The sequence below is a fragment of the Alligator mississippiensis genome, chromosome 4, assembly GCF_030867095.1.
Source record: "Alligator mississippiensis isolate rAllMis1 chromosome 4, rAllMis1, whole genome shotgun sequence".
Taxonomy (NCBI): Eukaryota; Metazoa; Chordata; order Crocodylia; family Alligatoridae; genus Alligator; species Alligator mississippiensis.
Window position 1 is genome coordinate 152,402,967 of NC_081827.1, and position 27,487 is coordinate 152,430,453.

The 27,487-nt window shown below is 49.6% G+C and overlaps 3 protein-coding genes across 5 annotated transcripts; all 3 read left to right on the forward strand.

The window, feature by feature from the left end:
* Positions 1-34: 34 nt before the first annotated feature.
* RUNDC1 (RUN domain containing 1) lies at positions 35-15,487 on the forward strand. Its single transcript, XM_019500237.2, has 5 exons — positions 35-486; positions 3,622-3,780; positions 4,923-5,121; positions 5,440-5,553; positions 6,439-15,487. The coding sequence occupies exons 1-5, from the start codon at positions 127-129 to the stop codon at positions 7,302-7,304; spliced, it is 1,698 nt and encodes a 565-aa protein (XP_019355782.2). The 5' UTR covers positions 35-126; the 3' UTR covers positions 7,305-15,487.
* A 1,292-nt stretch (positions 15,488-16,779) lies between these two features.
* On the forward strand, positions 16,780-20,130 carry RPL27 (ribosomal protein L27). The gene is made up of 5 exons (XM_006266361.3): positions 16,780-16,885; positions 17,143-17,225; positions 17,885-18,054; positions 18,775-18,885; positions 20,042-20,130. The coding sequence occupies exons 2-5, from the start codon at positions 17,145-17,147 to the stop codon at positions 20,088-20,090; spliced, it is 411 nt and encodes a 136-aa protein (XP_006266423.1). The 5' UTR covers positions 16,780-16,885; positions 17,143-17,144; the 3' UTR covers positions 20,091-20,130.
* A 1,938-nt stretch (positions 20,131-22,068) lies between these two features.
* IFI35 (interferon induced protein 35) lies at positions 22,069-27,249 on the forward strand. 3 transcript variants are annotated; one of them, XM_059726815.1, is made up of 10 exons: positions 22,069-22,146; positions 22,734-22,765; positions 23,098-23,190; positions 23,372-23,530; positions 23,870-23,986; positions 24,532-24,685; positions 25,080-25,186; positions 25,538-25,727; positions 26,048-26,154; positions 26,879-27,249. In XM_059726815.1, exons 2-10 carry the CDS (start codon positions 22,748-22,750, stop codon positions 27,068-27,070), a joined length of 1,137 nt encoding a protein of 378 aa, XP_059582798.1. In that variant the 5' UTR covers positions 22,069-22,146; positions 22,734-22,747; the 3' UTR covers positions 27,071-27,249. The 3 variants fall into 3 exon arrangements, with proteins under 3 accessions (XP_059582798.1, XP_006266424.3, XP_059582799.1); XM_006266362.4 differs by having other exon boundaries at positions 22,069-22,141; XM_059726816.1 differs by having other exon boundaries at positions 22,081-22,151.
* Positions 27,250-27,487: the final 238 nt, after the last annotated feature.

Genomic DNA, 27,487 nt, shown 5'->3' on the forward strand with positions numbered 1-27,487 from the left:
GCCCAGCGGGCTGCGAGCCCCGCCCACGAAGCACGTCAGCCGGGGGGCGGGGCCGGCGTGGCGCTTCCGGGAAGATGGCGGCGGTGCCGGGGAGGCAGCACTAGGGCAGCGGTGCCGGGCCGGGCCATGGAGGCGGAGGCGGCGCTGGGCCCCGGCGAGCGCTGGGCCCCGGTGGGCGCCGTGTCGGAGGCGGGCGCGGACGAGGAGGAGGCGGAGGAGGAGGCGGGCAGCGCCGGGCCGGGCGCGGGCACGGGGCCGGGCTCGCCCGGCGGCTCCCCGCGCTCGCTGCCGCGGCTGCGGGCTGAGCGGCGCCGCCTGCACGCGGCCCTGCTGGCGCTGGCCTCGCACTTCGCGCAGGTGCAGTTCCGGCTACGTCAGGTGGCGCGGGCGGGCCCCGCCGAGCAGCAGCGTCTCCTTCGCGAGCTCGAGGACTTCGCCTTCCGCGGCTGCCCCGCGCCGCCCGCGCAAGGGCTCGGGGACGCGCCGGTGAGTGCAGGGCAGGAGCGCAGGCTGGGCTCGACCGTGGCCGTGATGCCCCCGCCCCTGCGCGAGCTGGGCCCTGGCGGCGTCCCCCAGCGGCCTGGGTCTGCGTTCACCTTGCACCCTCGGAGCCCAGCCCGCCTGTGCCAGCGCCGCTTGCTGGCTTCGTCCCTGTCTAGTGCCAGCAGAGGTGCTGCTGTGGCCACTGTGCCCTGTGGTGTGGCACCCACAGGCCTCTTAACTTGTCCTGGCAGTGCCTTTCCCGGGGACACCTGGCTGGTGTTTGCCTCTCACTGCTTCATTACTCCCAGGGCCTGATGTATCCCCATCGTCTTTTTTTCTGTCACTTGCAGCTGATTAGCCCCACCGGCAACAGCAAGTGTTCTTGGCTGGGAGAAGCAGGGCAGTGCTCCCAGTCCCTGTCTGGTGGTCACGAACTCTGCTGTCTGCTTGGTCCAGCTCCTTATGAAAAGCTCCGGTCCTTGCAGATGTTCTGTGCTTCTGTCGTGAGAGCCCCTGCGCCTCTGTCAGGGCAGCCCCCAGATATACGCGTAGCCCTGCCGTGAGGGCTCCTGTCTATGACATCTTTGTAATAGAAATAGATCTTCCCAGTTTTCTGTTTCCTGTTGATTTTATTGCCTGATTTGATTCCCCACGCCCATCCTCCGTCTTATCTATGCCATTTTTGCCCTTTCCATTCTTCTTCCTGCTATGCATCCTTGAATACTTGTCTGTTTTAGGCAGTCACTAACTGCTTGCTCCAAAATTTTAATTTTCTTCTCCAAATTGTGTCACTAAGGACTCTAATCACACCAGTCTTCTGAGACTGTTATAACCAGGTTAAAGTCCATGCTCTGGACTACGTTTGTGCTCGGGTGAAAGCGCTAGGTCAGTCCTAATTGTGATGGTGCTTGGATTTACCTGCACAGGTTGTTGTTAAACCTCACTGTTTCATAGTGCAGACGATCTTAATGTAAGGAATTGATGCTTAAAGTTGGTCGGTACAGTATGCTGAGCAGTAGAAAGTGAGATGACCACACACCACCCTTGTAAGTTGCATAGTGCTGTTGGACTGTGCACTTCTGTGTTCACTTGCATATCCTTGTGAATGCACGGATGGGCTCATATTGTGAATGTGTAGCTTTTAAGTGAGTGCAAATAAAGATTGAGCTACAGCCTGAACACTGAATTCTCTCCAGGCTTAGTGTCAGATAAGTCTAGGCTCTTAGTATGACTCCTCATGGTCCAGGTTCCATTATTCTGTATTTGAATCCCCATCCTAGAGGGGTTAGAGTTCAGCCAAATTTTTCATATTTGTACTCTGAAGTAAATTCCTAATATTTCTTGTCACATTTAGTCTAGTGGTTAATAATGATAATGACAGTCAATGCATTGTTTCCTGGGTTATTGGTGGAACTTGGATATATTTTTTCACTGTTTTCTTCCTGATCTGGCTCTTTATGCTGGGGATTTGTCCACTGTATGTTGTTTGAGATGCCAGCATTTTCCTAGCGTAGTAGAGTAGATGGCCAAGCTATCACATCTGTCTGAATTGCTCTGGCTTGATTAGTTCATTTATATGTTTGGTCTTTCCAGAGGACTGGTCTTTTACTGTAACCTGTATACTAGCTGTAAGCATCATAGCTCTCTTCCATTAGAATCAAAACAGTAGAAGTTTCCCTTCCTCATCTGATCTGAAATCTGTGCAGATAAATGGTATTTACAGTCCCACCCTCTTCTGCACCCTTTCCACAAGCACAATGAAGAGGGAGTGCCACAGCAAGATACGCCTTGATCTGCCTCAGGCTGCTGGCCCTGTCCAGGTCCCATGCAGCTGAAACAGTAGAGGCTTTCAGCAGGTTCTGCTAGCTAATGGGGTAGCTTTGTAAAAGTGACAAAATCACAGGGGAGAAAAGGACAACAGATAGGAGGCCTGGTGGGAGTGCTGTTGCTGCTTATGAACTTTGGAAATCCAGAGGGGGGTTTCTTTTTAACATGATTACAAGAATGTGCTTAGGAACTATTATACCTGCAGAAGCTGCAGGCTAGGCTTGCAGCCCTCAACAGCGAAGTACCTGCACATGTAACTTGTTTGTTCTGGCTCTGCCTGGCAGATTTAAAAAAAAAAAAAAAAGAGGGCAGTGTTACTAGGCTCTCATTCATGCTTCAGCTTTGCAGACGGAGCTTTTGGCCAGTGTCAGTTTCCTGTAGAATGGCAGTGCTGAGGACTGCAGTTCAACTTAGAGCTTCACAAACACTGGGTCTGGGCTCACTTCTCCCCTTCACATCTTTGGCTTTAGTGCAGCTTGCAAAGTCAAAGAAGCAGCAGCATAGTCCAGAACTTTCTTGGGAACTTAATATCTTTGGTATTTATGTAGAAGCAGAGGATGGGGCTTGCAGTCTGGATTCTAATCTGCTTTGCATATAGTCCATAAGGGTCTTAAATATCTGCAGAATAATGAGATTTAGTTGAATAAAGAAAAATAAGATGTTTGCTACTCTGTTTGGAAGAAAAGAATTTGGAATGTAATTGAGTGCTTATCCTTTTTATTTCTATGCTTTTCACGTGCAGGGGCTGGTAAGTGACACTTAAATCGATCTTTGGGGTGATATTTTTTTAAAGTATCATTTTAGCATATTAGTCAGAAAACATATTGCTGAAACCCTCCCCCCCTAGGTTATACCTGCATAAAATGCCATGGTTGTAATACATTGTAAGAAAAATTTAGTGTTGAAACCGGAAATGGCCTGTGACTGCAAGACATGCACAATATTTATGCAGTTGCATCCAAAAGTACTACCCGGTTCTTGTGTCCTCCTGGAGCCTAGGCCAGAAGAATAATTTGCATGAACCTCCATATAAATACAAGAAGAACTTACTCTTAAGCTGTGATGCTAACTATTATGCAGCTGCTTACAAAATAGTTCCCTGTTTTCTTAGGGTCCTGCTTGATGAGATTGGGGCATAGGCCTGTGGAGGCACTTATTTGTATACTAATAGGATAAGGGTTGTATATTCTTCTTACAGAGTACATGTACAGCTTTGTGTCAGGGATGGCATGTGGTAGTTGCATGCCCATCTCCTGGATCCTGCAGTGCTGGGCATGTTGATCAATTTATTTTCCAATCAACTTGTTTCAGAGCGAGCGGGAGAAGCAGGAGAGAATTGAAGTTCAAAAGGAAAAGCAGCGAGAGCTGATTCTGCAGCTCAAGACGCAGTTGGATGACTTGGAGACCTTTGCTTATCAAGAGGGCAGTTATGATTCACTGCCACAGTCTGTGGTCATGGAAAGACAGCGGGTAAGTCCTCTAACTCTTTCTGCCCATGCCAATCTTTTCTCCTTGGCATGCATGAGCCTCTGATGTGGCCAGCCCTTAACTTGCCAACTATAAAACAACTGTTGTGGATGCATTAGTTTTTCTGCATGCTTGTATGTAATCTATAGGGACTACTTGTATGTACCGTATACCCATTAATTTGCCACTCCAAAGGGAATGCAGATAATGGTGAATTGTCCAGTGGTGGCAATTATTAGATGATAACTGCAGCTGCAGGTCGGTGTTGGTGGAGAATCAGAACAACAGTTAATTAACCCATAGCAGGAAATAACTGTATTTTCCAATGTATAAAACAGTTATTTCTGTAAAGAAGAGGTCTAAAAGTAAGATGCAACTTTATACATTGAAGTTGCAGAACAAAAATAATTGAAATTGGGTACTAGTAGTTTGAAGATGACTCTAATCTTGTCTTGGTAGTCAGCCCCTGGGTACAACAGAACCTCAAGATACCAATGCGAAATGGCAGGTTCAGCTAGGAAAAAGTGAGGGGAAGGGGTGTGTGTAACATTATCCACCTCTACATGTCAAGTGCCTCCAGTGCATTAGAGGGGGTGAGTCCTATCATGCTGTTACATTGTCTCAGGAAGAAGGGGTGGAAGACCCACCTTCCCTTTGTCCGTTCCAGACTGACCCCTGCAGATCACCATCACATCCCTTTGGAAATGCTGTATTGTGGTCCCTTCTCTCTTTCTCGTGGTCTGGGGAAAGCTACGTTTGTAGGATCAGGACCCACAGGCCATTCCCATTTTTGTGTTCTCTTACTCCCTGCCAGCCTCCCTATCTTGTGGATGCAGCCTTTTCTAGCAGGTGCTATCAGGGCAGGGCCTCCCTGGTGGCCTACTGCATTGTCACATTTTGTTATAGAATTTTTCCATAACTTTGTACTGGGGGGGGGGGTGTTTTGCACACCCAGACAATACAGTATCCTGTGGGCAAATTAACCAGAGTTTATTGTATGGTTAGTCATTATAGCATAGACTGGAATAATCTCCCCCTTCCCTCTTCCCCTCCCCAAAGAAGTGAGTGAGTGTGTGAACACAGCATTCTGGTTCCCCAGGATGCATGGTGAGACTGTGCAGTTCACTGCCTGCTGTGATTTGCAGGTGATTATAGATGAGTTGATAAAGAAGTTGGATATGAACCTGAATGAGGATATTGCATCATTGTCCCCGGATGAGCTGCGTCACCGGGTGGATGCTGCTATTGCACAGATTGTCAATCCAGCAAGGGTGAAGGAGCAACTAGTGGAACAGCTTAAGACGCAAATACGGGACCTTGAGATGTTCATCAACTTCATTCAGGGTCAGTGGCATGTTTTGCATGGGCAAGTGAATGAATTGCCCCATATCGGGGCACAGCTTGGCTTGAGGTGGGGAGGAGGAGTACAATAGACCTAATTGCAACAGAATCTGGACTTCTAGGTCACACAGAGCACCCCAGACCTCTGTGTGAGAGGAGACCGCACAGGGAGAACCTAGGACACTTGACAGGCAGGCCGGTCCCCTCTGCACAAAGTGGTATACGGCAATCATAACGTCTGTAGCTTAGGATATGTAGCTTAAATCTTACAGCAGATGTAGAGGGGCAAAATAACCAGCTGTAGCGGATTCTTCGTTTTAGATGAAGTTGGAAGTCCTGGCATGCTAGAAGATGGACACTGTGAATGCTCAGGCAAGACACCTGCAAGTAGCTCCTATAAACCAAATAGCAGGCTGCCTCCTGGGAATAACAGAGGTAAGCATTTTATAGACTTTAGACTCCTATGGGTTTGTTTTGGGGGTTTTGGTTTTTTTTTTATGGCTATTCAGGTGACAGCTGGCTGCTTTCCCCTGTTAGTTATGGTTTCCCTTCCTTTTCACTGACCCAGACAAAATGTTAAAATGCTTTCTCAGTGGGGTACTCATGGAAATGAGGGTCTTTTGATAACAAGCCAGCAGTACACAATGCAAGCGGGTGCTGTGCAGTCTTCTCTCGTGCTGCAGCCTTGGTCTGCACTACAACTACTGTTCAGGTTCAGGAGTCCTCAGCAGAGACCACTGGCTGGGTGGAGTTAAGTCCTTTGAGATTGGGATTTAACCACTTATTGAAACTCATGTATTGAAAAACTTACTGGAACTTATGACATGAACTTTATTGGATCTCAGGTTCTGGGGTAAGCAAGCCGGCTAACCCTGAGACTACTCAGTCCTTGAAAATAACTAGAAATCTCTCACAGAAAGCTCCTGTCACCTTGACATTGCTCACCTGATACTATAGAATCTGCAGTGCCCTTTTATCCTGACCAGATCCCTCTACCTTGAGGGGTCTTTGGCCACTGGTGCTTGTTTGGTGAGCAGTCCTAGTAGGGATTCTTCTCTGCCATGTGATTTAAGACCGACATTGCAGTTTGAGAATGGGGCACAGTTTGATGCTGTGTTCTCCAGATTGTATAAGCACTGTAAAGTTCTAGCTTGCTTGAACAAAGCAGAATCATTTACCCAGCCAGAAGCCCTGGAGTAGAAGCCCAGTAGTAAAGTAGGTGTGGGTGGTTCAGCTCCCTGTAGATATGCAAACAGAGAGAAATCAGATTCTCTAATGACAGCACTTTCTTTTTTTTTTTTTCCCCCTCTAACTGACCAGTGCACCCAGAGGATGCCAGAAAGATGAGAGAAACAGGTCTGCATCTCATGCGGCGCATGCTTGCTGTGCTGCAGATATTTGCTGTCAGTCAGTTTGGTTGTGCTACAGGTCAGATACCCCGCACCCTCTGGCAGAAGGACCAAGCTAATAAAGACTATTCCCCTTTAATTAAGAGACTGGAGCTGTCTGTAGACAAAGTGAAGCAGTTGATATTGAAGCACCAGCAGCAGAACCATGTTGTCAGCTACTCCAGCATGCAGGATGTTCCCTTAGGAGGGCGAGATGAGCTGACTTTGGCTGTGCGGAAGGAGCTGACCATTGCTTTACGAGACCTTATGGCTCATGGGCTCTATGCTTCTTCTCAAGGGATGAGCTTGGTGTTGGCACCCATTGCGTGTTTGATTCCTGCCTTTACCTCATCACCACAGACCATGCACCCATGGGAGCTCTTTGTTAAGTATTACAATACCAAGAATGGTCGCGCCTTTGTGGAGTCCCCAGCTCGCAAACTCTCCCAGTCCTTTGCCCTGCCTGTGACAGGAGGTGTTGCTGTGACCCCCAAGCAGAGCCTGCTGACGGCTATTCACACTGTTCTCACGGAACATGATCCCTTCAAACGCAGTGCAGACTCTGAACTGAAGGCCTTGGTGTGTATGGCTTTAAATGAGCAGCGCCTGGTGTCCTGGGTGAACCTCATCTGCAAATCTGGGGTTCTGATACAGTCTCACTACCAGCCCTGGAGCTACATGGCCAACACAGGCTTTGAGAGTGCACTCAATATTCTCAGTCGCCTGAGCAACTCAAAGTTCAACCTCCCTGTGGATTTGGCTGTCCGGCAGCTGAAAAACATCAAAGATGCTTTTTGACATGTCCTTTGCAGATCAGCCCCCACCTCCTCTTAGTAGGCAGCTATTGATCTCAAGGAGCTTTTTCTTAAGACCAAGCTTGGTTCATTTGAGGATGATCTTAAATTTTACTTGAGTGTCTCAAGTACTTGAATGTCTCAACACTGGAAACCTTCACTGCTCGAATGCTTGTGAGGAAATGCTGCAGGCTTTTAGGTTGAGCAACCAACCCCTCAGACCTATGCTCATGCAGCTGTTAAGTCAGTGAAGCTGCTACAGCCATTTGCAGAGGCCCTACCACTATCATGTGCTAGAAGTGAGGAGCTGCCTGAAATGTAATAAACAAGAGCCTGATTATATAGCCAGTACATAGGAGCAGTTTCCTTTTTTTTTCCAGAAGCAACACGTATGCAGCACCTGCACAGTGAGCCCTCACAATTTTTAGACTAAAGCGGGAGTTTTCAACCTTTTTGGATCAGTGTACCCCCGGTGGCTGGATGCAGAGTAGTGTACCCCTGGTGGCAACACAGGGCGGGGATGGGGAGCGTGGCACGTGGCCAGATGTGGAGTAGGGGCAACCATCGCGTGCAAGCTTCCCCCACCTCCCATGTCCTGCCGGGCGGTGCCTGCACAGCAGTACGGGATGGTGCATAGTGGCATTCCATCCCCACCAGCCAGCATGTACCCCCTAGGGCCTTCTCATGTACCCCTGGGGGTACACTTACCCCTGGTTGACAACCCCTGGACTAAAAGATACCATTTTTAGCATTTTGCTATTCAGTGCAGGGGGAAGGAGGTAGTGAAATAGTTTTAACAAATACCTTGTTGCACTTGATGCAACCTGGACTGACATCCCATCTCCTCTATTTATGTATAGTATCGATTAAATGTATAAGAGGTCTGGGCCGACATGGTTACTTGGGTAAATGTGATATCTTTTATTAGACAAACTGAATAGTTGGAAAAATTGTTCTTTGCAAGCTTTCAGGCACAGGTGCCCTTCAGGCATAGGGAGAGCCTGCTGGTCTTCTCTCTAGGATCTGAATAGAAGCTTAAGCCAGTACTCAAAATGCAAGTCTGTAAAAATGCAGGTGCATAGCTGAGAAGATCAGAGGGGAGGGGGTTGGGCAACAGAAAGGGAATGCCAACAGATGATAAAATGCAGCTGGGAAAATATAGAGAGTTTACTTGGGGTTATTGGGTGGCAGGCAGGTTATAATGTGCCATAAATCCAATGTCTACATTTAGTCCATTATTTTTTGTATCCAGTAGATTTACGAAGTGAAGTTCATAGGCTTGTCTATGAAAAGTGCTTTGTAAATTCTGTTTGAGTATTGGAGAAAGAGTGGCTATCTTATGAGAAATGTGCACCCACAGATAGTTGGGTATTTTTGTCTTTTACAGATTCTTGGTGTGTGTTCATTCTGGTATGCAGTTGTTTGGTTTCTTTTATGTAGCTTCCATCTGGGCATTTAATGCACTGGATGAGATGTACAGGCAGTCCTCAATTTACAGCGTTTTGAGTTGCAATGTTCTGCACTTACAACACTTATAAATTGACACTGTTTCAACTTTCTGACGCCAGTTTCAACTTTACAACACTTGATCTGACACCAGTGAACAAGTTTGCTGCGTCACTTATCTCCCTGGAGAACATCTGTCCAAACTTCATTGGACACTTCCTTTAAGAAAGCAGACAAGACTCCAGAAAAACCTGCAGCCAAGTCTCCTGAGATGACTCCAGCCAAGAACCCTTCAAAAAGTCCAACCAAGAGCCCTTCAAAACATATCCAGTAAAGTCTCCTCAAAGAAGTCCTTCCAAATCAATATGATTGCTATTTACAATATAAATACATTGATGTAGCTATATTACTTATCTATAATTGATGGAGTACAAAATTCTGGATTATTTTTGGTGAAAATAGGGTATTGGGCCTTGGTTCAGGAGCCAACCCCCATTTATAACATTGTTTCCTATGGGAAAATCAGTTCCGAGTTAAGTCGAAACATTGTAAGACGTGGTTTTCGGAAACCAATTGTCTTACACCTGGCACCTGCAGAAATGTAATGCAGACAGTCCTCAGGTTTAAGATCCAGGAATTCCCCCCCCAAGCAACAGCTCAGAGCCTGTATGCCCTGCAGCTCCTCCCAGCCACTGCCAACAGCGCACAGCCCCAACCCTGGTCTACCCTGTGCCCGCTCTGGACCCGACAGACCAGCTGGAATCTGTGTGCACAGCCCTGACCCCAGCCCATCCTGTGCCTGCTGTGGACCATCCACCCACGCTGAGCCAGTGGCCGGGCACAAGCTGCTGCTGCTCTACAAAGGTCAGGGTGGGGAGTGGCTCCTTCCTCTCACTGCTGCCAGGCCCTTTTTGTTGCAGCTGCCTGGAGGTATGTCACCAGTTTACTCAAATTTGGGTCACTCAGTTTACCCAAATTGACCAAATGACATCAGTTACCACCACCCAATGATGTTGAAAGACCAGCAAAAGCATTGCTTACAGTAACAATGTGGCTCCACTAATACCTCACTTTACCTAAAGCAGAGCCTTTTGACAACTATAGTAGAATGTGGGAAGGGGGAGAACAGGCTGTAGGGGCATACTGCCTCGCAACAGCCCAGAGACCATGTGCTTTGATGCTCCTGGCTACTGCCAACAATGCACAGCCCCAGCCTGCCCCACACCTGCTCCAGACTCTCTCTGGCTGGGGCGGACGAGCTGGAACCCGCAGTTACAGCTCTGAATCCAGCCCGCGCTGCGCCTAGTTTAGACCACCTGCCCATGCTGAGCAGAGGCAGTGGCTGGGCACAAGCTGCTGCTTGATGTGGGCAAAAGCAAGCCCTCCCCCTCACCACTGCTGGGCCCTTTTTGCTGCAGCTACCCAGAGTCCACATCTGGGCTGTCCTGTAGCTTCTCGCTGCCACTGTCACTGCTGTCTCTGGGCCACTCAGTGGGGCAGCAGTACCAGTGCAGAGGTGCTGCAGATCAGCCCTGGTGCAAGCTCTGGGCAGCTGCAGCAAGAAGAGCCCAGCAGCAGTGAAGGCAAGTGTCTGTTTCTGTCCGACCACTGCTGCTGTGGCTGCTGCTCAGAATAGGCAGGTGAGTTTGGAGCAGGTGCAGGGCAGGCTGGGGTCAGGACTGTGCACATGAGTTCCAGTTAGTCCAGAGTTGGTCTGCTGTGCTGGGCCAAGTCTGGAGTGGGTACAAGGCAGGCTGTGGTTGGGGCCAGTCAGTACCATGGGGCTGGGGTCAACAACGGCAGCAGCCAGTAGCCGCTGCTACCTGGGCTGCCTAGAAAGGCAGTTTAGCTGTGGAGCCACCCTGACCCCACAGCATGTCCAGGGAGGGGGTGGTCGGATATGCCATAAGCTGGACAGCACCTGGGTCAGGAGGAGCTGAGAGACCCACCGTGGGTTGGACAAAGTCCTTCCACAAGCCATATTTTGCCCACCTTGGTCTAGACCCATTCAGTGTGCTTTGGGTCATAGGAAGTTTGCTTCTGGTGATGGGTTGGCAAGGTTCAGTGCCTGTTTGAAAGCTAGGATAGGTGGTTCTGGAAAGATATTTTTAAGAATTGGGTCTTCTAGCATGGGTTGTAATGGAGGATTTTCTGTATAGGTTGCAGGGGAAGGTGGCATGTCATAACTAATAGTGTGCAATTCTTGGGGATTTTCTTTTTGTACTTCATCAATTCTTCACATGGTATCTGGGTGGTTCTTTCAAAAGTTCGATCTGTGTCTCTGGAGGAGTGTCCTTGTTGAGTGAAAGCCCTTTTGAGATCTGTGGAGTGACAATTGAGAGTGCTTTCGTCAGTGCAAACTTGGTGGTATCAGAGGGCTGAGCTGTATATTACAGCTTTCTTGGTGTATTTAAGGTGACTGCTGGGTCTGTGTAGATATGTATGTTTGTCCATGTGTTGTATATGGTGGTTTGTATTTCACCATTCTGGATATTGACCGTAGTGTCTAAAAAGGAAATGTTGGTGCTGGAGTATTCCAGAGACAGTCTGATGGAGAGGTGATGATTATTATATTTGTGATGGAAATCAGTTGGAGATTCCAGGTTTTCAGTCCAAATGATAAAGATGTTATCTATATATTTTAGGTGTAGCATAGGTTTGGTGCAGTTCTTGAGGAATTCTTCTTCCAGGTAGCCCATAAAAAGGTTGGCTTATTGTGGGGCCATTTTGGTGCCCATAGCTGTACCCATGGTCTGGAGGGAGTATTGGTTATTGAAAGTGAAGTTATGTGAGAGAATGAAGTTTATACATTCAGTAATATCTTTGGGTCTGTACTCTGAGTTGTAATCTTGCTCTTGTAGATATGTAAGGCAGGCTTGGATGCTATCCTGGTGTGAGATGTTGGTATATAAGCTGGTAACATCCATGGTGGCTAGGAGGGTTTTGCTGTGAAGGTGGTTTATGTTTTTAAGTTTTCGTAGAAAGTTTGTTGTGTCTTGGACAAAACTTGCTCTTTGGGTGACAAGGTTTTAGGATGGATTCAGTGAAACCAGATATTTCCTCAGTAAGGGTTCCATGGTCAGATATTATTCCATAGTTGGATATTAAGAGGTCTGGGAGTAATTTTTGCTCTAAGACTTGATTGCTGCTGTTCTTGTAGGATTAGTGGCTACAGAAATCCACACAAATACAGGGATGTTCTTCAGGTTCTATGGTGACAGGATCAAGCATTCAGGTATTTTGTATAAGCATCTGAACTCCTCCTTGAAGCCTTGGCTGAATGCCTAGTACACTATTAGTGCAGGGCTTCATAGCAGATGTATCAATTGCTTTAGCCCACATAAACAATTAATATTTTTTTCAGTTACCTTGAGCTAAGTGGCCTATATGATGCAGGAATACTTGTTCACATTGCTTTTTACAAAATTATGATAGGTGTAGAATTTTAATATTCACAGTACAATTGCTGATTATGTTTGGTGATTATGCTGCTGCATAACAGCGCTTTCTGTTTATCTGAGGGTTAAATTACCTTTGGTATAGCTAATTCTGCGCTCAAATTAGTCGGTGTTTTTGAGGGGACTTAATCACTTGGCTTTTAGACTGCATATGAGAAGTCATTCCTATCATCCAAAACAAAAAAAATGCTGAGGGTAGAGCTTGGGGTGGTCTATTTCAGTGGTTCTCAGCCTTTTTATACCAGGACCCATTTGTAAACATTGATGGCCAGTCCTCACCCAGTACATAGTTTAAGTAGAAAATACCCCCCTGGTCCCTCACTCCCAATCCACTGCCCCCCACCCTGACCCTCCAGCATGTGGGGACAGGGGGCTCCAAGCAGCCTGTAAGGGTAAGTTTCCCACATTTTTCTCCTTTAAATGAGAATCCAATTTTAAAGTTTGTTTGAGACCTTTTTGTATATTGTTGCGACCCACTTTTGGGTCGTAACTCACGGGTTGAGGAACACTGGTCTATTTTGTACTTGAAGCAGCTGTGTCCTGAACTTCAGGTAGTCGCTTTGTATTTGAAGCTGTAATGTCTCATTTTGACTTCCCGGCAAAAAGAGGAATATTCTGCTCTCAAACCAAGGGAAAATAGGAAGGGATTGACAATATCCAGTTGTATACTTAGTAGCTAAAAAGATGCTATCAAGGTAATTCCTTTATTCTCTCCCTTCCCCCACCCCTTGCCAGTTTCTTTCTGTTGTGTACACACTAGTTTGATGCATCAGGCTTGTTATCCTGAACTTTTTTTCTATATAATCACTGAAGTTGTTCTTGTCCTTGATGAAGAAACCTAGAATTACATAGGCTGAAAACAGACTTGGGCCATTGAATATGGGGGGGCCTGTCTGCTGTGGGAAGTCCATGACAAATGTGCTGTTAACTTCAGTAGAACTAGACTCTGCCTCCCTTCTCACTCCCCAAATGTATTCTCATAGTTTATGCATGGTTGCAGCAGAGTGAAGATTTATCAACTGCTATAAAGAGGGAGTGGTTTCCTTTACGTAAAAATCAGTAGTTAGTAATACAATCTTCTGTGTGTTTTTATTGATAGTCATATGTGCAGAAATAGTTTACTTAGAATCACAGCTGCTGGTTTTCATTTACGCAAAATAGCTTCCACCTCATTTTCTGAGACGTGATAAGGTATGCATCATCAAAACATTGTGTGCAAGGGTATAAAACATTTCTCTCTGAACAAGCCACACAAATTTGACCCTTTACTTTCTTGGAGAGCAAATTATGGAATTATGATCTAGAAGTAGGTTTTCATTTAAAAATTATTTCCATTGAATGTTCCCATACTTCTGTGGCTTTTAGTCTGAAATCTATGCACAGTTTTGTCAAGTTTGTTACTACTGGCTGATCTGCAACTGTCCAAATGTGTGAAGTGTTTGAATGCTAGAAAGGCCTTTTAAATGGTTATAAAAAGCTTGTCTTTGTTCAATTCCCTCTTCCTTTTTGTTTATAGTGCTTCTTCAGGAAAAATTGTTTTGTATCAATTAGCTATTTATCTCCTAGTGTTTGATTTTTGGTTGTGTACATGTGTGCTAGGATGAAGGTATTTGTGGAGAATAGTGGTAGCTAATCCTGAAAATCACAGTGGTTCACGTATCTTGTATGACCTACTTGTATTTTATTTGATGAATTGTTTGTTTGCTGTAGCCTCCTTCTTTCTGGCCCTGAATTGTCAATGAAAGTGCAGAGCTGCTCCCTCTGGTAGTTTGACACATGCATTCTTTATTCCAAGTAAGTGAAGATGCTGGAAACAGGAGGCTAAGCCCTGTTCCAGTAGCGTAATGAAAACAAAGTGAGGAAGATGCCAAGTCTAGAACACTCATTCCCTAGCTCATAGGTGCTGCTTTTTGCAGGTTGGGAGTGGAGCTGGGAGCCCCAACATTGCTTCCTGAATCACTGAGAAAACACCAAGAAAGATCACAGAGGCAGCTATGCATCCAGGCAGCCTGCAGCACCCTGCCCCACTGCCATGCTGTCACTAGACTGGAGGCTGCAGCACGGAGAGTGGCTCAAGCTCCCTCCCAGGGGCCACCGCTGGCCATAGCAACCCAGATCACTTCCTTTGGCACAGCCCAACATACCCCAAACTTGACCCATGCCTCGGTTTGGTGTGCCAGGGCCAGATGTTTGGGGAGCCACAAAGGGCCCGATCCCTGTTGCTGGTGGTATGTGCATGCATGCCTCTGGCTGGACATCAGGGAAGGGGCCACAGTTGTGCTGCCTCAGCCCCTTCCCTGCGGTATATCCCAAGGTGCTTGTGCACCCACTACTGGCCATGGAGTCTGGGCTGCTCACAGCAGGCAGACTGCAAACAGCTGCACTGGGGTCCAGAGCCCTGGCCCAGCTCCATGGCCAGTGGTAGCTGCATGCACACCCCAGAGCATGCTACAGGGAAAGGCTGGGGCAGTGCAGCTGTGGCCTCTCCCTTGCTGTCTGCCTGGAGGTGCACATATACCCGCCACCAGCAATGAGCCAAGCTAGGACTCTGCAGACCTTGATGTGGCAGCTTCCAGCCTTCCATCTGCCTGCCACAGGTGACCTGGTCTCTGGTCAGCAGGCAGTGGGGAGGCTGCAAACTGCTGCACTGAGGTCTGTGGAGCCTTGGCCTGGCACATTGCTGGTGGAAGATGGACACACAACTCGGGGTGGGTAGCAGGGGAGCGGCTGCGCTGCCCCACCCTTACTTGCAGTGTGCCCTGAGGCATGTGTGAAGCCACCACTGACCACAGAGCTGGGCTGGGGCTCCAGATCTCGGTGCATCGGTTGCAGCCTCCCAGCTGCTTGCCACATCTGGCCCAGACTCTGGACAGCAGCTGCTTGCTATAGAGCCCCAGCTGCTCACAGCAGAACTTGCAGCTTCACCACCTGCTGTGACCAACCCAGGCTCTGGCAGGTGGCAGCTGCCCAGAGCCTGGGCCAGATCTGGTGTGGCAAGTAAAACTGTCTCATGTGCCAGGGGTTGCCGACCCTTGTCCCAGAACCTGATGCAGGGAGTAATGTAGACTTGCGGAACCCAAGAATGCGAGATCCTGAGGCCTTGCAGTTCTGCAAATCCCACTATTGTATTTGTAATACTATCTGTGACTGTGACCCGGAGCTTCCACTGCCTGGATGGTCATTTGGCACTGAGCGTTTGAGACGCACTGCCTGGCCACTTTTAGTGTATGGATAACATGTATAAAATAATGTAGTGTCCATTAAACACTGTTGGCTGAATTGAGGTCTTGTCTGTATAGACTTCTCTAGTGCTGGCAGGAGGCGATGACAATGTGGGGTAAGGTCCAGGAAAGACATGTTAAGGGGGGCTGGGGTGGGGAAGAGTTGATGAGAGCTGGAGCTGAGGATGGGGGAGGGTGGTAAATCCTTAGCTGGGTGCTGAACACAGCTCTGGAGCTGTGGTAGGGGAAGGGAGGTGATATGAAGGCTCATGCTAATCTCCTGCAGTGAGGCCACACATGCTGGTGCCATAGCACTGCTATTGGGTTTCTGTAGGGGAATGGGCTGGGGTATTAGCTTAAGCAGCAGAAGCTGATGCCTCCCTACCCAGGACAAGATGGTATGTTCTCTTATTAAAAGCCCCCTCCCTGAAGCCCTTCTGGTTGCTGCTAATTTAGAGCCCTACTTTAGAGCAGTAGGTTAATGGAAATTTTTTCTGCAGCTGCTACTACTTCAGACAGTGTTAGCCTGGAGTCAAGCAGAAAATAGGGTGGACTAACCCAGTGGTGCCCAAACTGTTTGCTCTGCAGACCAGATAAGCAGTGCCAGCCAGGTTCCTTCATGGGCCAGATCCTACCACTGGGCCTGACCAGCCTGTCTGCGTGGGGTGGGACACAGTAGGCCCAAACTGGATGGATGAGAGGAGAGGCAGGTGGAGGAGTGCCTCCAGTCCAGATGTGTGGGTTGCAGCCTGGTGTCAATCAGCCCCAATCCCAGTCCTCATCCCAAAGTGTAGTGGAAGGGGTGGGGCAAAGCAGCCCTAATCTCGGCACAGGTGCTGGGGGGAGGTGTGGGGAGCAGCACAGCCCCAGTCTGGAGTGGCCCTGGTCCAGCCATACAGAGTGGGGCAGTAAGGGGAGCAGCCTGGCCAGATCTGGACTTGCTGGGGGGGCAGCCCGGCCCTGATCCCCCTTCGCTGGAACGGTCTGGAGGAGGCTGGAGCCAGTCGTGGTGCTTTCCACAGCTTCCCACTGCCAAGTTTCCCATCCTCTGGGCAACCCCTGTAGGCTAGATGTCCCGGCTCCGCGGGCCCGGTTTGGGCTGCAGGCTGAGCACCCTGGACTCGCCAACGCGTCTGTTTTCTGTATCCGTTGCGACCAAAGCGTATGTTTAGTCTGTCAGCGGATGAAGTGAGCTGTAGCCCGGGAAAGCTCGTACCAGATGGCGGAGGCGGAGGAAGAAGCCGCTTCCTCCTCCGGGCGAGCGGGGCTGCGGGACGCCACTGGGCCGGCGGAACCGAGCGCAGCAAGTACCAGAGCGTCCCCGCTCTAGGCAGCCCAACCCTCGCTCTCCGCGCATGCGCAGGCAGGAAGCGGGCTACGTCACCGGAAGCCGGGTGAAAGGCACCGGGCCTCTCGTTCCTTCCTTTTCCGGTTGGGGAGCCATCGCAGCCGGAGTGTCGGTACGTAAGAGCGAGCGGGAGGATCCGCCGCCATCCGCCGGCGCCGGGCCCCGGGGGGAGTGGGCGGGCGGGCGCTCGCTCGCTCGCGGAGGGTTAGTGTCCTTGCTTGGGGCGGGGGGGCCCGGCCGCTTGTGGCTGCAGCCCGCTGTCCCTGGCCAGGGCTGGGAGGACCAGGGCGGGCTGCGCCGTGCGGGGAGGGGCCTGCGGGGCGGGCTCCCGCCGCCCCTGAAACCTCTCTGTGTCTGTCTCCCTGGCAGAGATGGGGAAGTTTATGAAGCCGGGGAAGGTGGTGCTGGTCCTGGCCGGGCGCTATTCGGGGCGCAAAGCCGTCATCGTGAAGGTAACATTGTTGTGGGTGCTGCTGGGAACGGGGGGGCCCGCACCTGGGCCGCTGCTTCTGCCCCGTGGCAGTGGCATGACACAGGCACGGGTTTGAAGGATTATAGTGCACCTGCTGCTGTTGCTAAGAGCTGCTTCTGTGCTGCCTGTGTCGGCCTCCCTCCCATTAGAGGTACGTGGTGCTGGGGGTGCCAGTGAGATCTAGCTCTTGCTGCTTGGTTCTGTTGCTCTGGGTGTGTGTAAATCAGTGTCTCTGGGCCCCGGTTCTTACATATTTTAAACAAGCTTTATGAGGCTTAGACCATGTTTGTATGATGCAGGTCGTGGAGGTGATGATGATATATCTGCCTTCTTTAACTAAGACCTTCTGGAAATATGGTAGCTTTATGTAGCCTTATGAAAGGCTGAGAACAGAAATGTTTATTTCTCAGAGCTAATGTTCTTTGGCAGGGCCTTATGCTGTTAATTGATGGTAAAAGATTTAATGGGGGTTGCTTGCTTGCAGAAGAGAAACATGAATGTTTCTGGAATATTGTGAGCTCTTCTGCTCGCAGTCTTACCTATTTGTATAATACATTTTCTGTTGCGTTGTCTGCTTTAGTATTTGACTGATGAACTCCTAGAATCCTGAACTCTTGTTTATGCATCTGCTTCATTCAGAATATCGATGATGGCACTTCAGACAGACCCTACAGTCATGCCCTCGTGGCTGGTATTGATCGGTATCCACGGAAGGTAACCACTGCAATGGGCAAGAAAAAGATAGCAAAGAGATCCAAGATCAAATCTTTTGTGAAGGTGTACAACTACAACCACCTCATGCCCACCAGGTGAGCTGGCAGAAAGAGCTTACTGGGCTGTTCCTGATAGAACAAGTACATTGGCTTCCTTCATCATAGCAAAAATTACTTTTCTTGTTGGTAAAACCCAGAAACCTGGGCTTCTTCCTGAGTTGTGTGTCAGTGTGGCTGAATGTTTGGTGCTAGAAAATGACTTTGTGTTGGAAAATGATTTGTAGCCAGCTACGAATAGTATCTGGGATTCCAAAGCTGCAGTGAAATGTTAATGATATCCCGATTTCTTTCTCATTGGGATTTAGACCAGTGCCGTCTCTTGCAAGAATAGCTCAGCCACTGTGCTCATCTTCAACTCTTCCGGTAGTTGTTTATATTTGAGCTTCTTTGGCTGAAAGGGGGACAGTTTTCCTTCTGTGAGCTGCAAAGGAGATTTGAAATTCCTATTGGAGGGAAATTCATGGATTGGAGCAGAACTACATAATGCTGTTGTATTCTTTCCCTTCTCTGTTGCTGTTTCCTGCTAAATGTGGAGTGTTAGGCAGAACAGAAGTATTCACTGTACTCAGAGATGCATATTGGGGCCTATGGCCTCAGGATCTCTGGAGTGGCATGACACCAGCCCAAGTCCTTGGATTTATTTTAATTGCCACTGTTATCTAGTTTTCATTTGGTTATTTGCACACTACTTCTCTGCCTGGTATGTGGGCATCAGCGTGTCTTGGATGTTTCATGGCTTACTCTTGCCTTGTTCAGGTATTCCGTTGATATTCCTCTGGACAAAACTGTTGTCAATAAGGATGTGTTCCGGGACCCTGCGCTGAAACGTAAAGCACGACGTGAAGCCAAGGTGAAATTTGAGGAAAGGTGAGTTGGAAGCTTCTTTCTTTGCCTCCAGGTGACTTTAACATAGAGTAGTCATTCTTTTGACATTGTTGAGTGATTCAGGCAGACATAAGCCTGCAGCCAGGGCTTTTTGCTTATTTTCAGATGAAATGTTAGGCTTGATAAGTATTGGCTGGAAGACGCAAAGAGCATGTAGAGTTTAGTACAGTTTAATGGTGATATAATGCCAGCATGCTGGCTGCACCCCAAATCATACACTTGTACCCTTCCATTCCTCACCTAAATTGTGCCACTTTCATTTGAGTCATTGTTATTTTTCACTTTGATCCTAGTGTCCAGTGTCATTCCCATTCCCCATACGCATGGGAGTTGAACTCTCTCTAGGGCTTGCGGATCCCTAAGGATTGCAAAGTGCTCTATGATGGAAAGTACTGTGTTGATAGGATTTGAATACTGCACTTTTGGAAGAACCTGTGCTCATATGGGTGACCTAGACCCAGCATAGGGTGAGGAGTAAGTGGAATCATAAAGGGGCTGTTGCTTTTTGCTGACAATTGACTCATCACATTCTGGTTCATTTGGCTGGATTTCCCTTTGTATATGTAAATTCAGGGTGCCCAGGCTGTGCTGGCAGCAGTTGGCACTCCATAGTTCATTGTTCTTCTGAGTGACCTATATATGAGCTCCAAGTTGGAAAAAGAAACAGTCCAGAAACTGCTGAGGGTTGGTGCTCTCAGCCATGGTGCTTCTAGCTCTGGGTACTTCCTGTGGTGGTTTTCTAGTTGGGAACATCTTGTTGACAACAGGTTAACTCAGGCCTGCAATTTTTTATTAACGTTAGGAGACAAATATTGAATATTGTACTTTAACAGAGCTACTCCCCCACTTGATTAAGATGGTGTCTGTGGGGTGTGGCATTTTCATGTTGCTTGAGGAACTGCCCATGAGGACTATGTTGTGAAGTCAGGAGTGTGGGACTACTAGGAGCTCTGCTGTGGGCTCCTGGTGCATTGCATATAAGGACAGACTCTCATAAAAGGGTGCAACTGCAGCAGGCAAAGGGTAAAGCCACCCATTTTAAGCCACCTCCCAAAGCAGAGGGATGGGGTATGGCTTGCTCGTGACAGTTTGTTGGAGTAAAGTGTTACCTGATGTGTGGATTGCTTCTCTCTTTCAGATACAAGACAGGCAAGAATAAGTGGTTTTTCCAGAAGCTACGATTCTAAATTTTGAATGGCTGCATCAATAAATGTTTATTAAAAACCATTTTGTTGCCTTGTAAGATGTCTTCAGTCTACTGAGCACTTGTCTGTATGGAAACTTCCCTTGCTTTATGCTTCAAACCAAAAGCTGAGAGAGTAATTAGCCCTCTAGCTGGGAGGGTTTATTGGCTATTAAATGGAACTGAATACTACCCCAGGACACTTCAGAGTATTCCCTGCTCTTCCCATGCAGTGTTGATGGAAAAAGGAAGTGGCTTTAGGTTTCCAAAAGCAGGGTCACTTGAGGGAGATTCTGAGAAAGTAAGGTAAAAATGGAAAGGTGGTTCCAGCAAACAAAGGTATTTTACATGGGCAAAAAGAAGAAAAAGAATAAAGTCTTGATGCTTCTTTTTGCTGGTTTTGGTTTTCTGGAAAATTTGTGTAACTTGTTCAAAGCAAGTGTAGCTGTTACTGTAAATGTTCTTGATCACTTGTAAGTTTGTTCCTCTTGTGGGGGCAACCTTGTCCTATCTAAATAGTCTCCACCTACATGCAGCTGACCTTTCTCTGGGGAGCAGGAGATAAATTTAGAATCTTAAATCATGGGCGTTGCTTAAAGATCAGGGAGAAAGTAGTAAATTATTGACCTCTGAATTGTAAATGAAGCAGATGTGTGCAGCAGGGCTGTGTGAAATTTCACCAGGTGTTTTGTTTCGAAGCTGTTCAGCTGCATTTAGAGCTTGAAACAGCAAAATCAAAATGAAACACGGCTTTGAAACAAAATGAGGGCACTCAAAACGTTTTGAAACATTTCAGAGCCAGGCTTACTTGGCTTTAATGCTGGTCCCAGGTAGCAGTGGTAGCTGCCTCATCTGGTGCACAGCTGGCAGTTGACACCCCTGGGAGGAGTTCAGCATAGCCCTGCAGCCCTCCCGGGGGTGTGGGTCCCTGGATCCACAAGCCGGCTGAGAGGAGACTGCTGCTGCCAGCAAGTGCCACGAGTTTTGCTTTGAATAGTTTGAGGTGTAATTTCCCAGATGCCTCTACACTTCTCTCCTTGAAACTTGGCAGGCTTCATGTCCTCAGAAGGGGCTACTATCCCAACAATTTGCATCCAAATCAGGCAAGAAATGACAATGTTTTACACATTTTCATGATTCCCCATTATAGCCTATGGATGAAATGTCAAAACAGTGAAACAATTTCAACTAAACAAAATGGAACAGTGCTTCAAAATGAAATGTCCCTTTGAAATGGTGAAAGGCAACTTGAAATGAAACTGCTGTTTTGTGCAGCTCCTAGGCAACTGGTAGGGAGACCCCCCCCTCCCCCCCTAGATTGGCTGACAACAACAGTGGCTTCTGCAGGTGGTCACCGCTTGCCACCTCACTGCCAACTCTGCCACTCACAAACTGCCCCCCAGCCTCAGGAGGCACCAGTCATCCACATCCATGGTGCAACTGGAAAAGTAAATGGATCATAGAGTCATAGAAAGTGTTGAAAGGGATCTCAGGAGGTCACATCTAGTCCACCCCTGCTTCAAGCAGGACCAGCCCCAACTAGGTCATCCCAGCCAAAGCTCTGTAGCCAGACCTCCGCAGATGGAGCTTCTGCCACCTCTCTGGGTAACCTGCTCCAGTGTTTGACTGCCTCCTGGCTCCTTGTTCTGCCACCACTGAGAACAGTGGCACTCGAGGGAGGGCCCTTCTGGGGAAGGCAAGGATGCCTTAAAAGCTGCTGTCTTCAAGAGACTCTCGTTGAGGGGCGCGGGTCCCTAAAGCCGCGCGGCCCTGCACCGCTCCGGACGGCTTGCCCCTGAGGGAGGGGCAGGGGCTGTGGAGCTGCCGGCAGCCTGGTGCCCGCTGTCTCAGGGTGCAGCCCGTGAGTGCAGGGCGGGCGCCGGGAGGTGTCCCTGCCCCGGCGGCGGGAAGGGGGCCGGGCTCACGGGGCTCCGAGCCGTCCCGCCCGCAGCGGGCTAGGCCGGCCTTTCCTCTCCTCCCCTCCCGGGGCGGGGCGTGTGGCAAAGCTGCCGCGGCAGAAACGAAAGTGAAAGCGGAGCCGGGCCGGGCCGGGAGGTGAGGTGAGGTGAGGGGGTCCGGCAATGAGGGTGTCGGGGTGGGGCTTGTGGCCTGCGCCCCGCGAGGGCTGGCTGCTCCCTGCGCCGGGCCCCGGGAGGTGGAGCTAGGAAGTGTAAACCGTGCCCCTGCCCTGCCCTGCCCTCCCCTCCAGGCGGGTCCCCTTCCTTCCTGGTCCCTTTGTGGCCCAGCTACTGGGTACACTAGGAAAGTTTTCCTGCCTGGTTGGCTCCCCACCTCTATTGGAGCTGCTGCCTGGCTCCCTTGCCCCTCTCTGACATTTAGGGCTCCGTCTTCCCTTGCTTTTCCTTGTTGCTCCCCAGGGTACTGGGCACCTTGTATCCATGGCCAGTGAGCAGGGTGATCTCAGGCCAAGCACTCAAACTCAGACCCATGTCCAGGGCTCCAGCTCCCTGCATCGCACCTTCCCCACCCTTTGATGCTGTAGTGATGGGCTGCAGGACACGGGGTTTCTACCCGAGTCCCCCCAGCACAGCTGGCCGTGTCTGGTGCTGCCGAGCCTTGCCCAGGGGGAGGGCAGAGAGGTGGTTTTGGTGCCCAGTTCTGACATCCTGGTGCTTTCCCTCCGCAGGTGCGAGCATCACAATGACGGATTTGGAGGAGGTAATCACTAAACAGGCACTCTATGGGCCCTTGCTGCCACCTGCTTTTTTTTTCAAAAGCAAAAGTGGAAGTTGTCCTGGCAGGAACATTTCCCAGGGGGAGTGGCTGTGGGTGGAAGCATACTGGGGAGTTGATATCAAGGAGCTCTCTCAAATTTTGGGCAAGAACACAGAGCCAGAGACCCCTGCAAGGTAAGCTGAATGTCTGAGTTTCACAGGAAAGCTCCCACACATCTCTGTACATTTTTCATGAAGTGCTCTGTGCTGTGTTGTGTAGGGCTGGGGTTGATAGGGAAGCCTGCAGGGTCACTAACTTTTCTTGATCTTTAAAAGTCCTTTGTCCAGCTGCCGGATGAAGACTCACTGGAGAACATCTTTCTGACAATGACACCTGAATGTATCCAGAAGGAGATTGAGAAGTACAAGGTGCGTCCCTGCCCCCCCTGTGGGAAGTCAGTGTCATATTTTATACACTCTCATATACAGTGTATTTTATACAGTCATATTTTATACACTGGAGTTTCCTGGGCAAAAAGTTTGCTCAACTGCTTTCCACAATGGTGGGGCAGGGGGCAGCGCTAACCATGCTTTGTGGTGCCTTTTCCAGGACCGCTGTTTTGCCCTGGAACAAGACGGAGCAGACCTGAAAGCAGCAAAGGAAGCTTCTGAGCAGAAAATTCAAGAATTCGAAAAAGAAGCAGAACACCTTCGTGAGAAACTTGAGAAAGACACACTTCTGAGTAGTGAGCTGGCAGCTTCCTACCAGGTTTGGTTCATGGAATAGACTTTTGCTATTAGACAGGCTCTGCTGAGGGTGTGAGTGGTGACTGGACCACACTATGGGTCAGTAGACCTCACACTTCTGTGATGCTTTTAGTCTGTCTAATTATCACAGAACCATACCACATTCTGGTACAATGAGTTGTCCTTGTTCAGAAATGTGCTAAGGCTGCAAGCGTAGAAAGCAGGGGTCTGTCCCTCAGGAGCAAGAGGCATCAGGAGAGCAGTGGGGAGGCTGGAGTCATGGGGAATGCATTGGCAATGCTGCCCTGCTTCTCAGTAGTGTCCCCTCTGCTGCTGCTGAGCTGTTCCTTTCTTCCCAAAGACAAAGATGCATTTAGCAAAGGAGGAAAGGTACCAACTGCTGCAACTGAAGCAGAAGCTGGAAGAAGAACTGAAAGAGCTGGAGAAGAGGAGAGATGCCTACAATGAGCAAGAAAAGGTACTGAGGAGCATTCAGCCAGGTTTCCCACTTACCCCATCTGCAGCTGGCAGTTATCCCCAAGGTCTGGCTGGGCTTTGTGACAGAACAGGTCAGTTTGGGCTCCAGCTCTCTTTGAAGGGCCACAGAAGCCTCTGAATACTTAGAGCTGGGGTTTTACTAGAGTAGATGCTGGGCCCAGCCAAGGGTTTTCAGTAAATACAAACAGTTCATTCAGGACTTCATTTTTGCATCTCGGCTGAAAAAGCTGCATTCAACAGCACAGTATGTGCAGCGTAAGGATCACTCCCACCTTTGGGGCCTGGGTATCCCTTTGGGGTCACCTGCACACTCCCTGAATATTTCCTACATTACCATTCAATCATTGACCCTGCTTAACTGGCAAGTGTGGATAGGACACCAGAACAAAGGCTGCAGCTTTTGGGGCTCTGGGAATTACCGAGTCCCTAGCAGCAGTTCTGTGGGGCGAGCCACTGAGCCCCATGCCCTTGCTTTGGACTGGTGGCCCACGATGGGCCACAACCGTCTCCTGTTTTGCCCTGCAGGCTTTGCCCCAGGTGCTGCCCTCCCTGCTGGAGCGGAAGATGGTGTTCAAAGGACACATGACTAGGGAGGACACAAATTCACTGGCAATGACTCTGTTGATCCAGTACCCACTGCCTGGGGGCTCAGCACTCATCACCTTTGAGAACCCAGAAGGTAAGAGTGAGAGCAGCATTGCAGCCCCAGCCAGGCAGCCTACCTCTGATCAGTGCACAGCCTCATACTCAAGAGACCTTCATGGCTATATGCAGTGCATGGGTTACATGGAACAGTGTCTATTTAGGCTTCCTTCTCCAGAGGGCCCTGGGCCTGGGGTTGGGGCCCTGGCATATCGGCTCTTCACATAGGAGCCTGGAGTTGCCTCATCAGTATTGCAGAGCCCTGCTACCTTTTTGCTGTCACCATCAAACTAGAGAGTCAAGACCACGCCTGACAGCCTTGCCTCTCTCTGTCCATCTGGCTGGTGCCATGTCCTGCTCTGGGTTCCCTCTTCTGTTCCAGAGCAGTCCATCACCCCCTGCAGACCTGATGGGTTTCTTTCTGTCCACAGTTGCCCGCAGGATCATGCAAAAGCAGGAACATGAGGTGGAGCTGGATGAATGCCGGGTGCGAGTGTGGGCAGGGCCAGTAGAGCTGCTGTTGCCATCATTTTTGGAGGTGAGGCCTGTTCCCCAAACAGCCTGCCTATCACACCCTCCATTAGGACTCCTGTCTCCCAAAGAAGAACTTGCCCCTCCGCAACACACACTCACTGTAGGGCCAGGCAGTGTCTCTGTCCCTGCCGTGGGCATATACCTGACTGCTGAGTGAGCAGTGTCTGTTACTAAGATAACTAGGGATATCATTAGTCTGAAGCTTTCCCAATAGGGTGTTGGTGGGTACCCAGGTCTAAGGCATAGGCATGTAGCTTCACTGTCACTACCACCCCTGCAAAACCCTGCAGTGTCCTGGGAGCTGTGGTCCCACTGCCGTGGCTACAGCCATAACTGCCCTACACTGGCTCTGCAGATTGAGATGAAGAGGAACAGCAGGCGCATTCTAGTATCTAACCTGCCCAGCCTGGATCTGTCGGAGGAGCAGCTGCTGGACAAGCTGGAGCTCTTTTTCAGCAAGAAGAAAAACGGGGGCGGTGAAGTGGAATGGAGGGAGTTCTTGAGCGACACGAGGCACGTGGTGCTGTCCTTCATGTATGATGGAGGTGTGTGTGGACACCTTGAGCACTGGGCCATCAGCATGGAGGGATGAGACCCAAGCCCCCTGTCAGCTGCCATTCCAGCTGCTCTCCTATAGGGCTGGAGTGGAATGAACTCCTTTCTGTGTCCGTGAGAGCAGCAGAGAGGGAGGAGGAGGAGGATGGGGCAGACTGGGCAGCTCCAGCTCCCAGGGGCTGTTCTGGCTCTCACGGGCTCTCCATACAGTTGTAGATGCCTGTGCTAGTACCTGATTGAATCCACATCCTCCAAGCACACAGCAAAGATGAAGGTAGCTGGTGCTCAGGTCTCTGCTCTCCCTCTGCAGTGGTGGAGGAGCTGATAAAGAAAGGGCACTTCCAGATCCAATTTGGGAAGACGATACATGAAGTCAGAGTGACACCTTATGTGAGTGGAGCGATCGCAGACCTGCAGGTAGGTATGGGAGCCCCAGTGTTCTCTCACCCCTTATATGAACCCTACATGGTTGTTTCTGCTTGCTCCCAAAATGCCCTACACCCCAGTGTACCTTTGTCCAGCCCCCACTGCACTGAAAAATCTCATTGTACTCCTATCCATTGCCCTCCCGATGAGCCCCAACCCACCCTGTACAGCATTATGTGCTCCCCAGGCCTGGGTGCCCCAGCAAGGCCAAAATGGGGAGAGGCTGAGAGTTGGCAACAGAGAACCCTACTAGGAAAGCTTCCTTCTGCATTCCCATAAGTCCCTGTGGGGGGAAATTTAAGCCCAGCTAGATGCACCAGGGCTGCACTACTCCTCCCAGGGGGAAAGGAGGGACCTAGCTGAGGTGTAGGCAGAGGCAGCTGGCACTGTCTCAGCAGAGCCAGACCAGGTAGAGGGGCTTTATGAAGTACTTGTCATGCCCCTGGGTCCTGCAGTCAGTGGGCTGAGGGTTTGCACGTTAGTGTGGGCTGCCTTATCTCATCACTGCCCTGCTGTTTTTCATCCTTGCCCTGCCCTGATTCTAGAGCTGAGATCTGAATGTGACATTCGACTCTAGCCAGAAAGGGGCTCCTTTCTCCCCTCCCTGCAGCTGCCCTTCCCACAGCTCAGGCACCTGCACAGTGAGACAGTGACAGCAAGAACCAACGGGTGTTCAAGGGCTTTGGCAGGTTCACTCATCTTCTCTTTCCTCTAGTTCCGTCCATCCATCTGCAACAGGACTGTGCTCCTGTCGGGGATTCCAGATGTTTTAGATGAGGAGGCCATGCAGGATGCTTTGGAGATTCACTTCCAGAAGCCAAGCCAGGGCGGGGGTGAGGTGGATGCCATTAGCTATGTCCCAGCAGGCAAGCATGGGCTAGCCATCTTTGAGGAAGACACGGAATGATACTCCTCCGCAGTCAATAACCAGAGCATGGTTGGCATTCAGGATTGAGGACTGGGTCTGAAAGGGCAGACTCTTCTCTGAAGGGCTTTACCAATGAATCAAACCTTATAATGGAGCATCGTGGTCTGCTTTGTGTGGAATTAAAGTGTTGGAGCAGTTATTTAGGTTTTTTGTCTGCAGTCTCGGGTCTGACTCTTTATTGGCCCCTACATCCTCTGTTCTAGATTTGACTACTACTAAGAGATAAGGACCTTGCAAGAGAGAACTGGAGCAAGAACCTATTTTAGGTCTTTCTGCTTTTGGAGCTGTGCAGTGGAAAGGCCCTGCCAAGCAGTGGAGGTGAGTGGAGCCTTGGCCATCATTAGGATGTTAGGCCGAAGACAGGGTAGAGTAGCCCTTTCGAGCAGTGGTTATCAA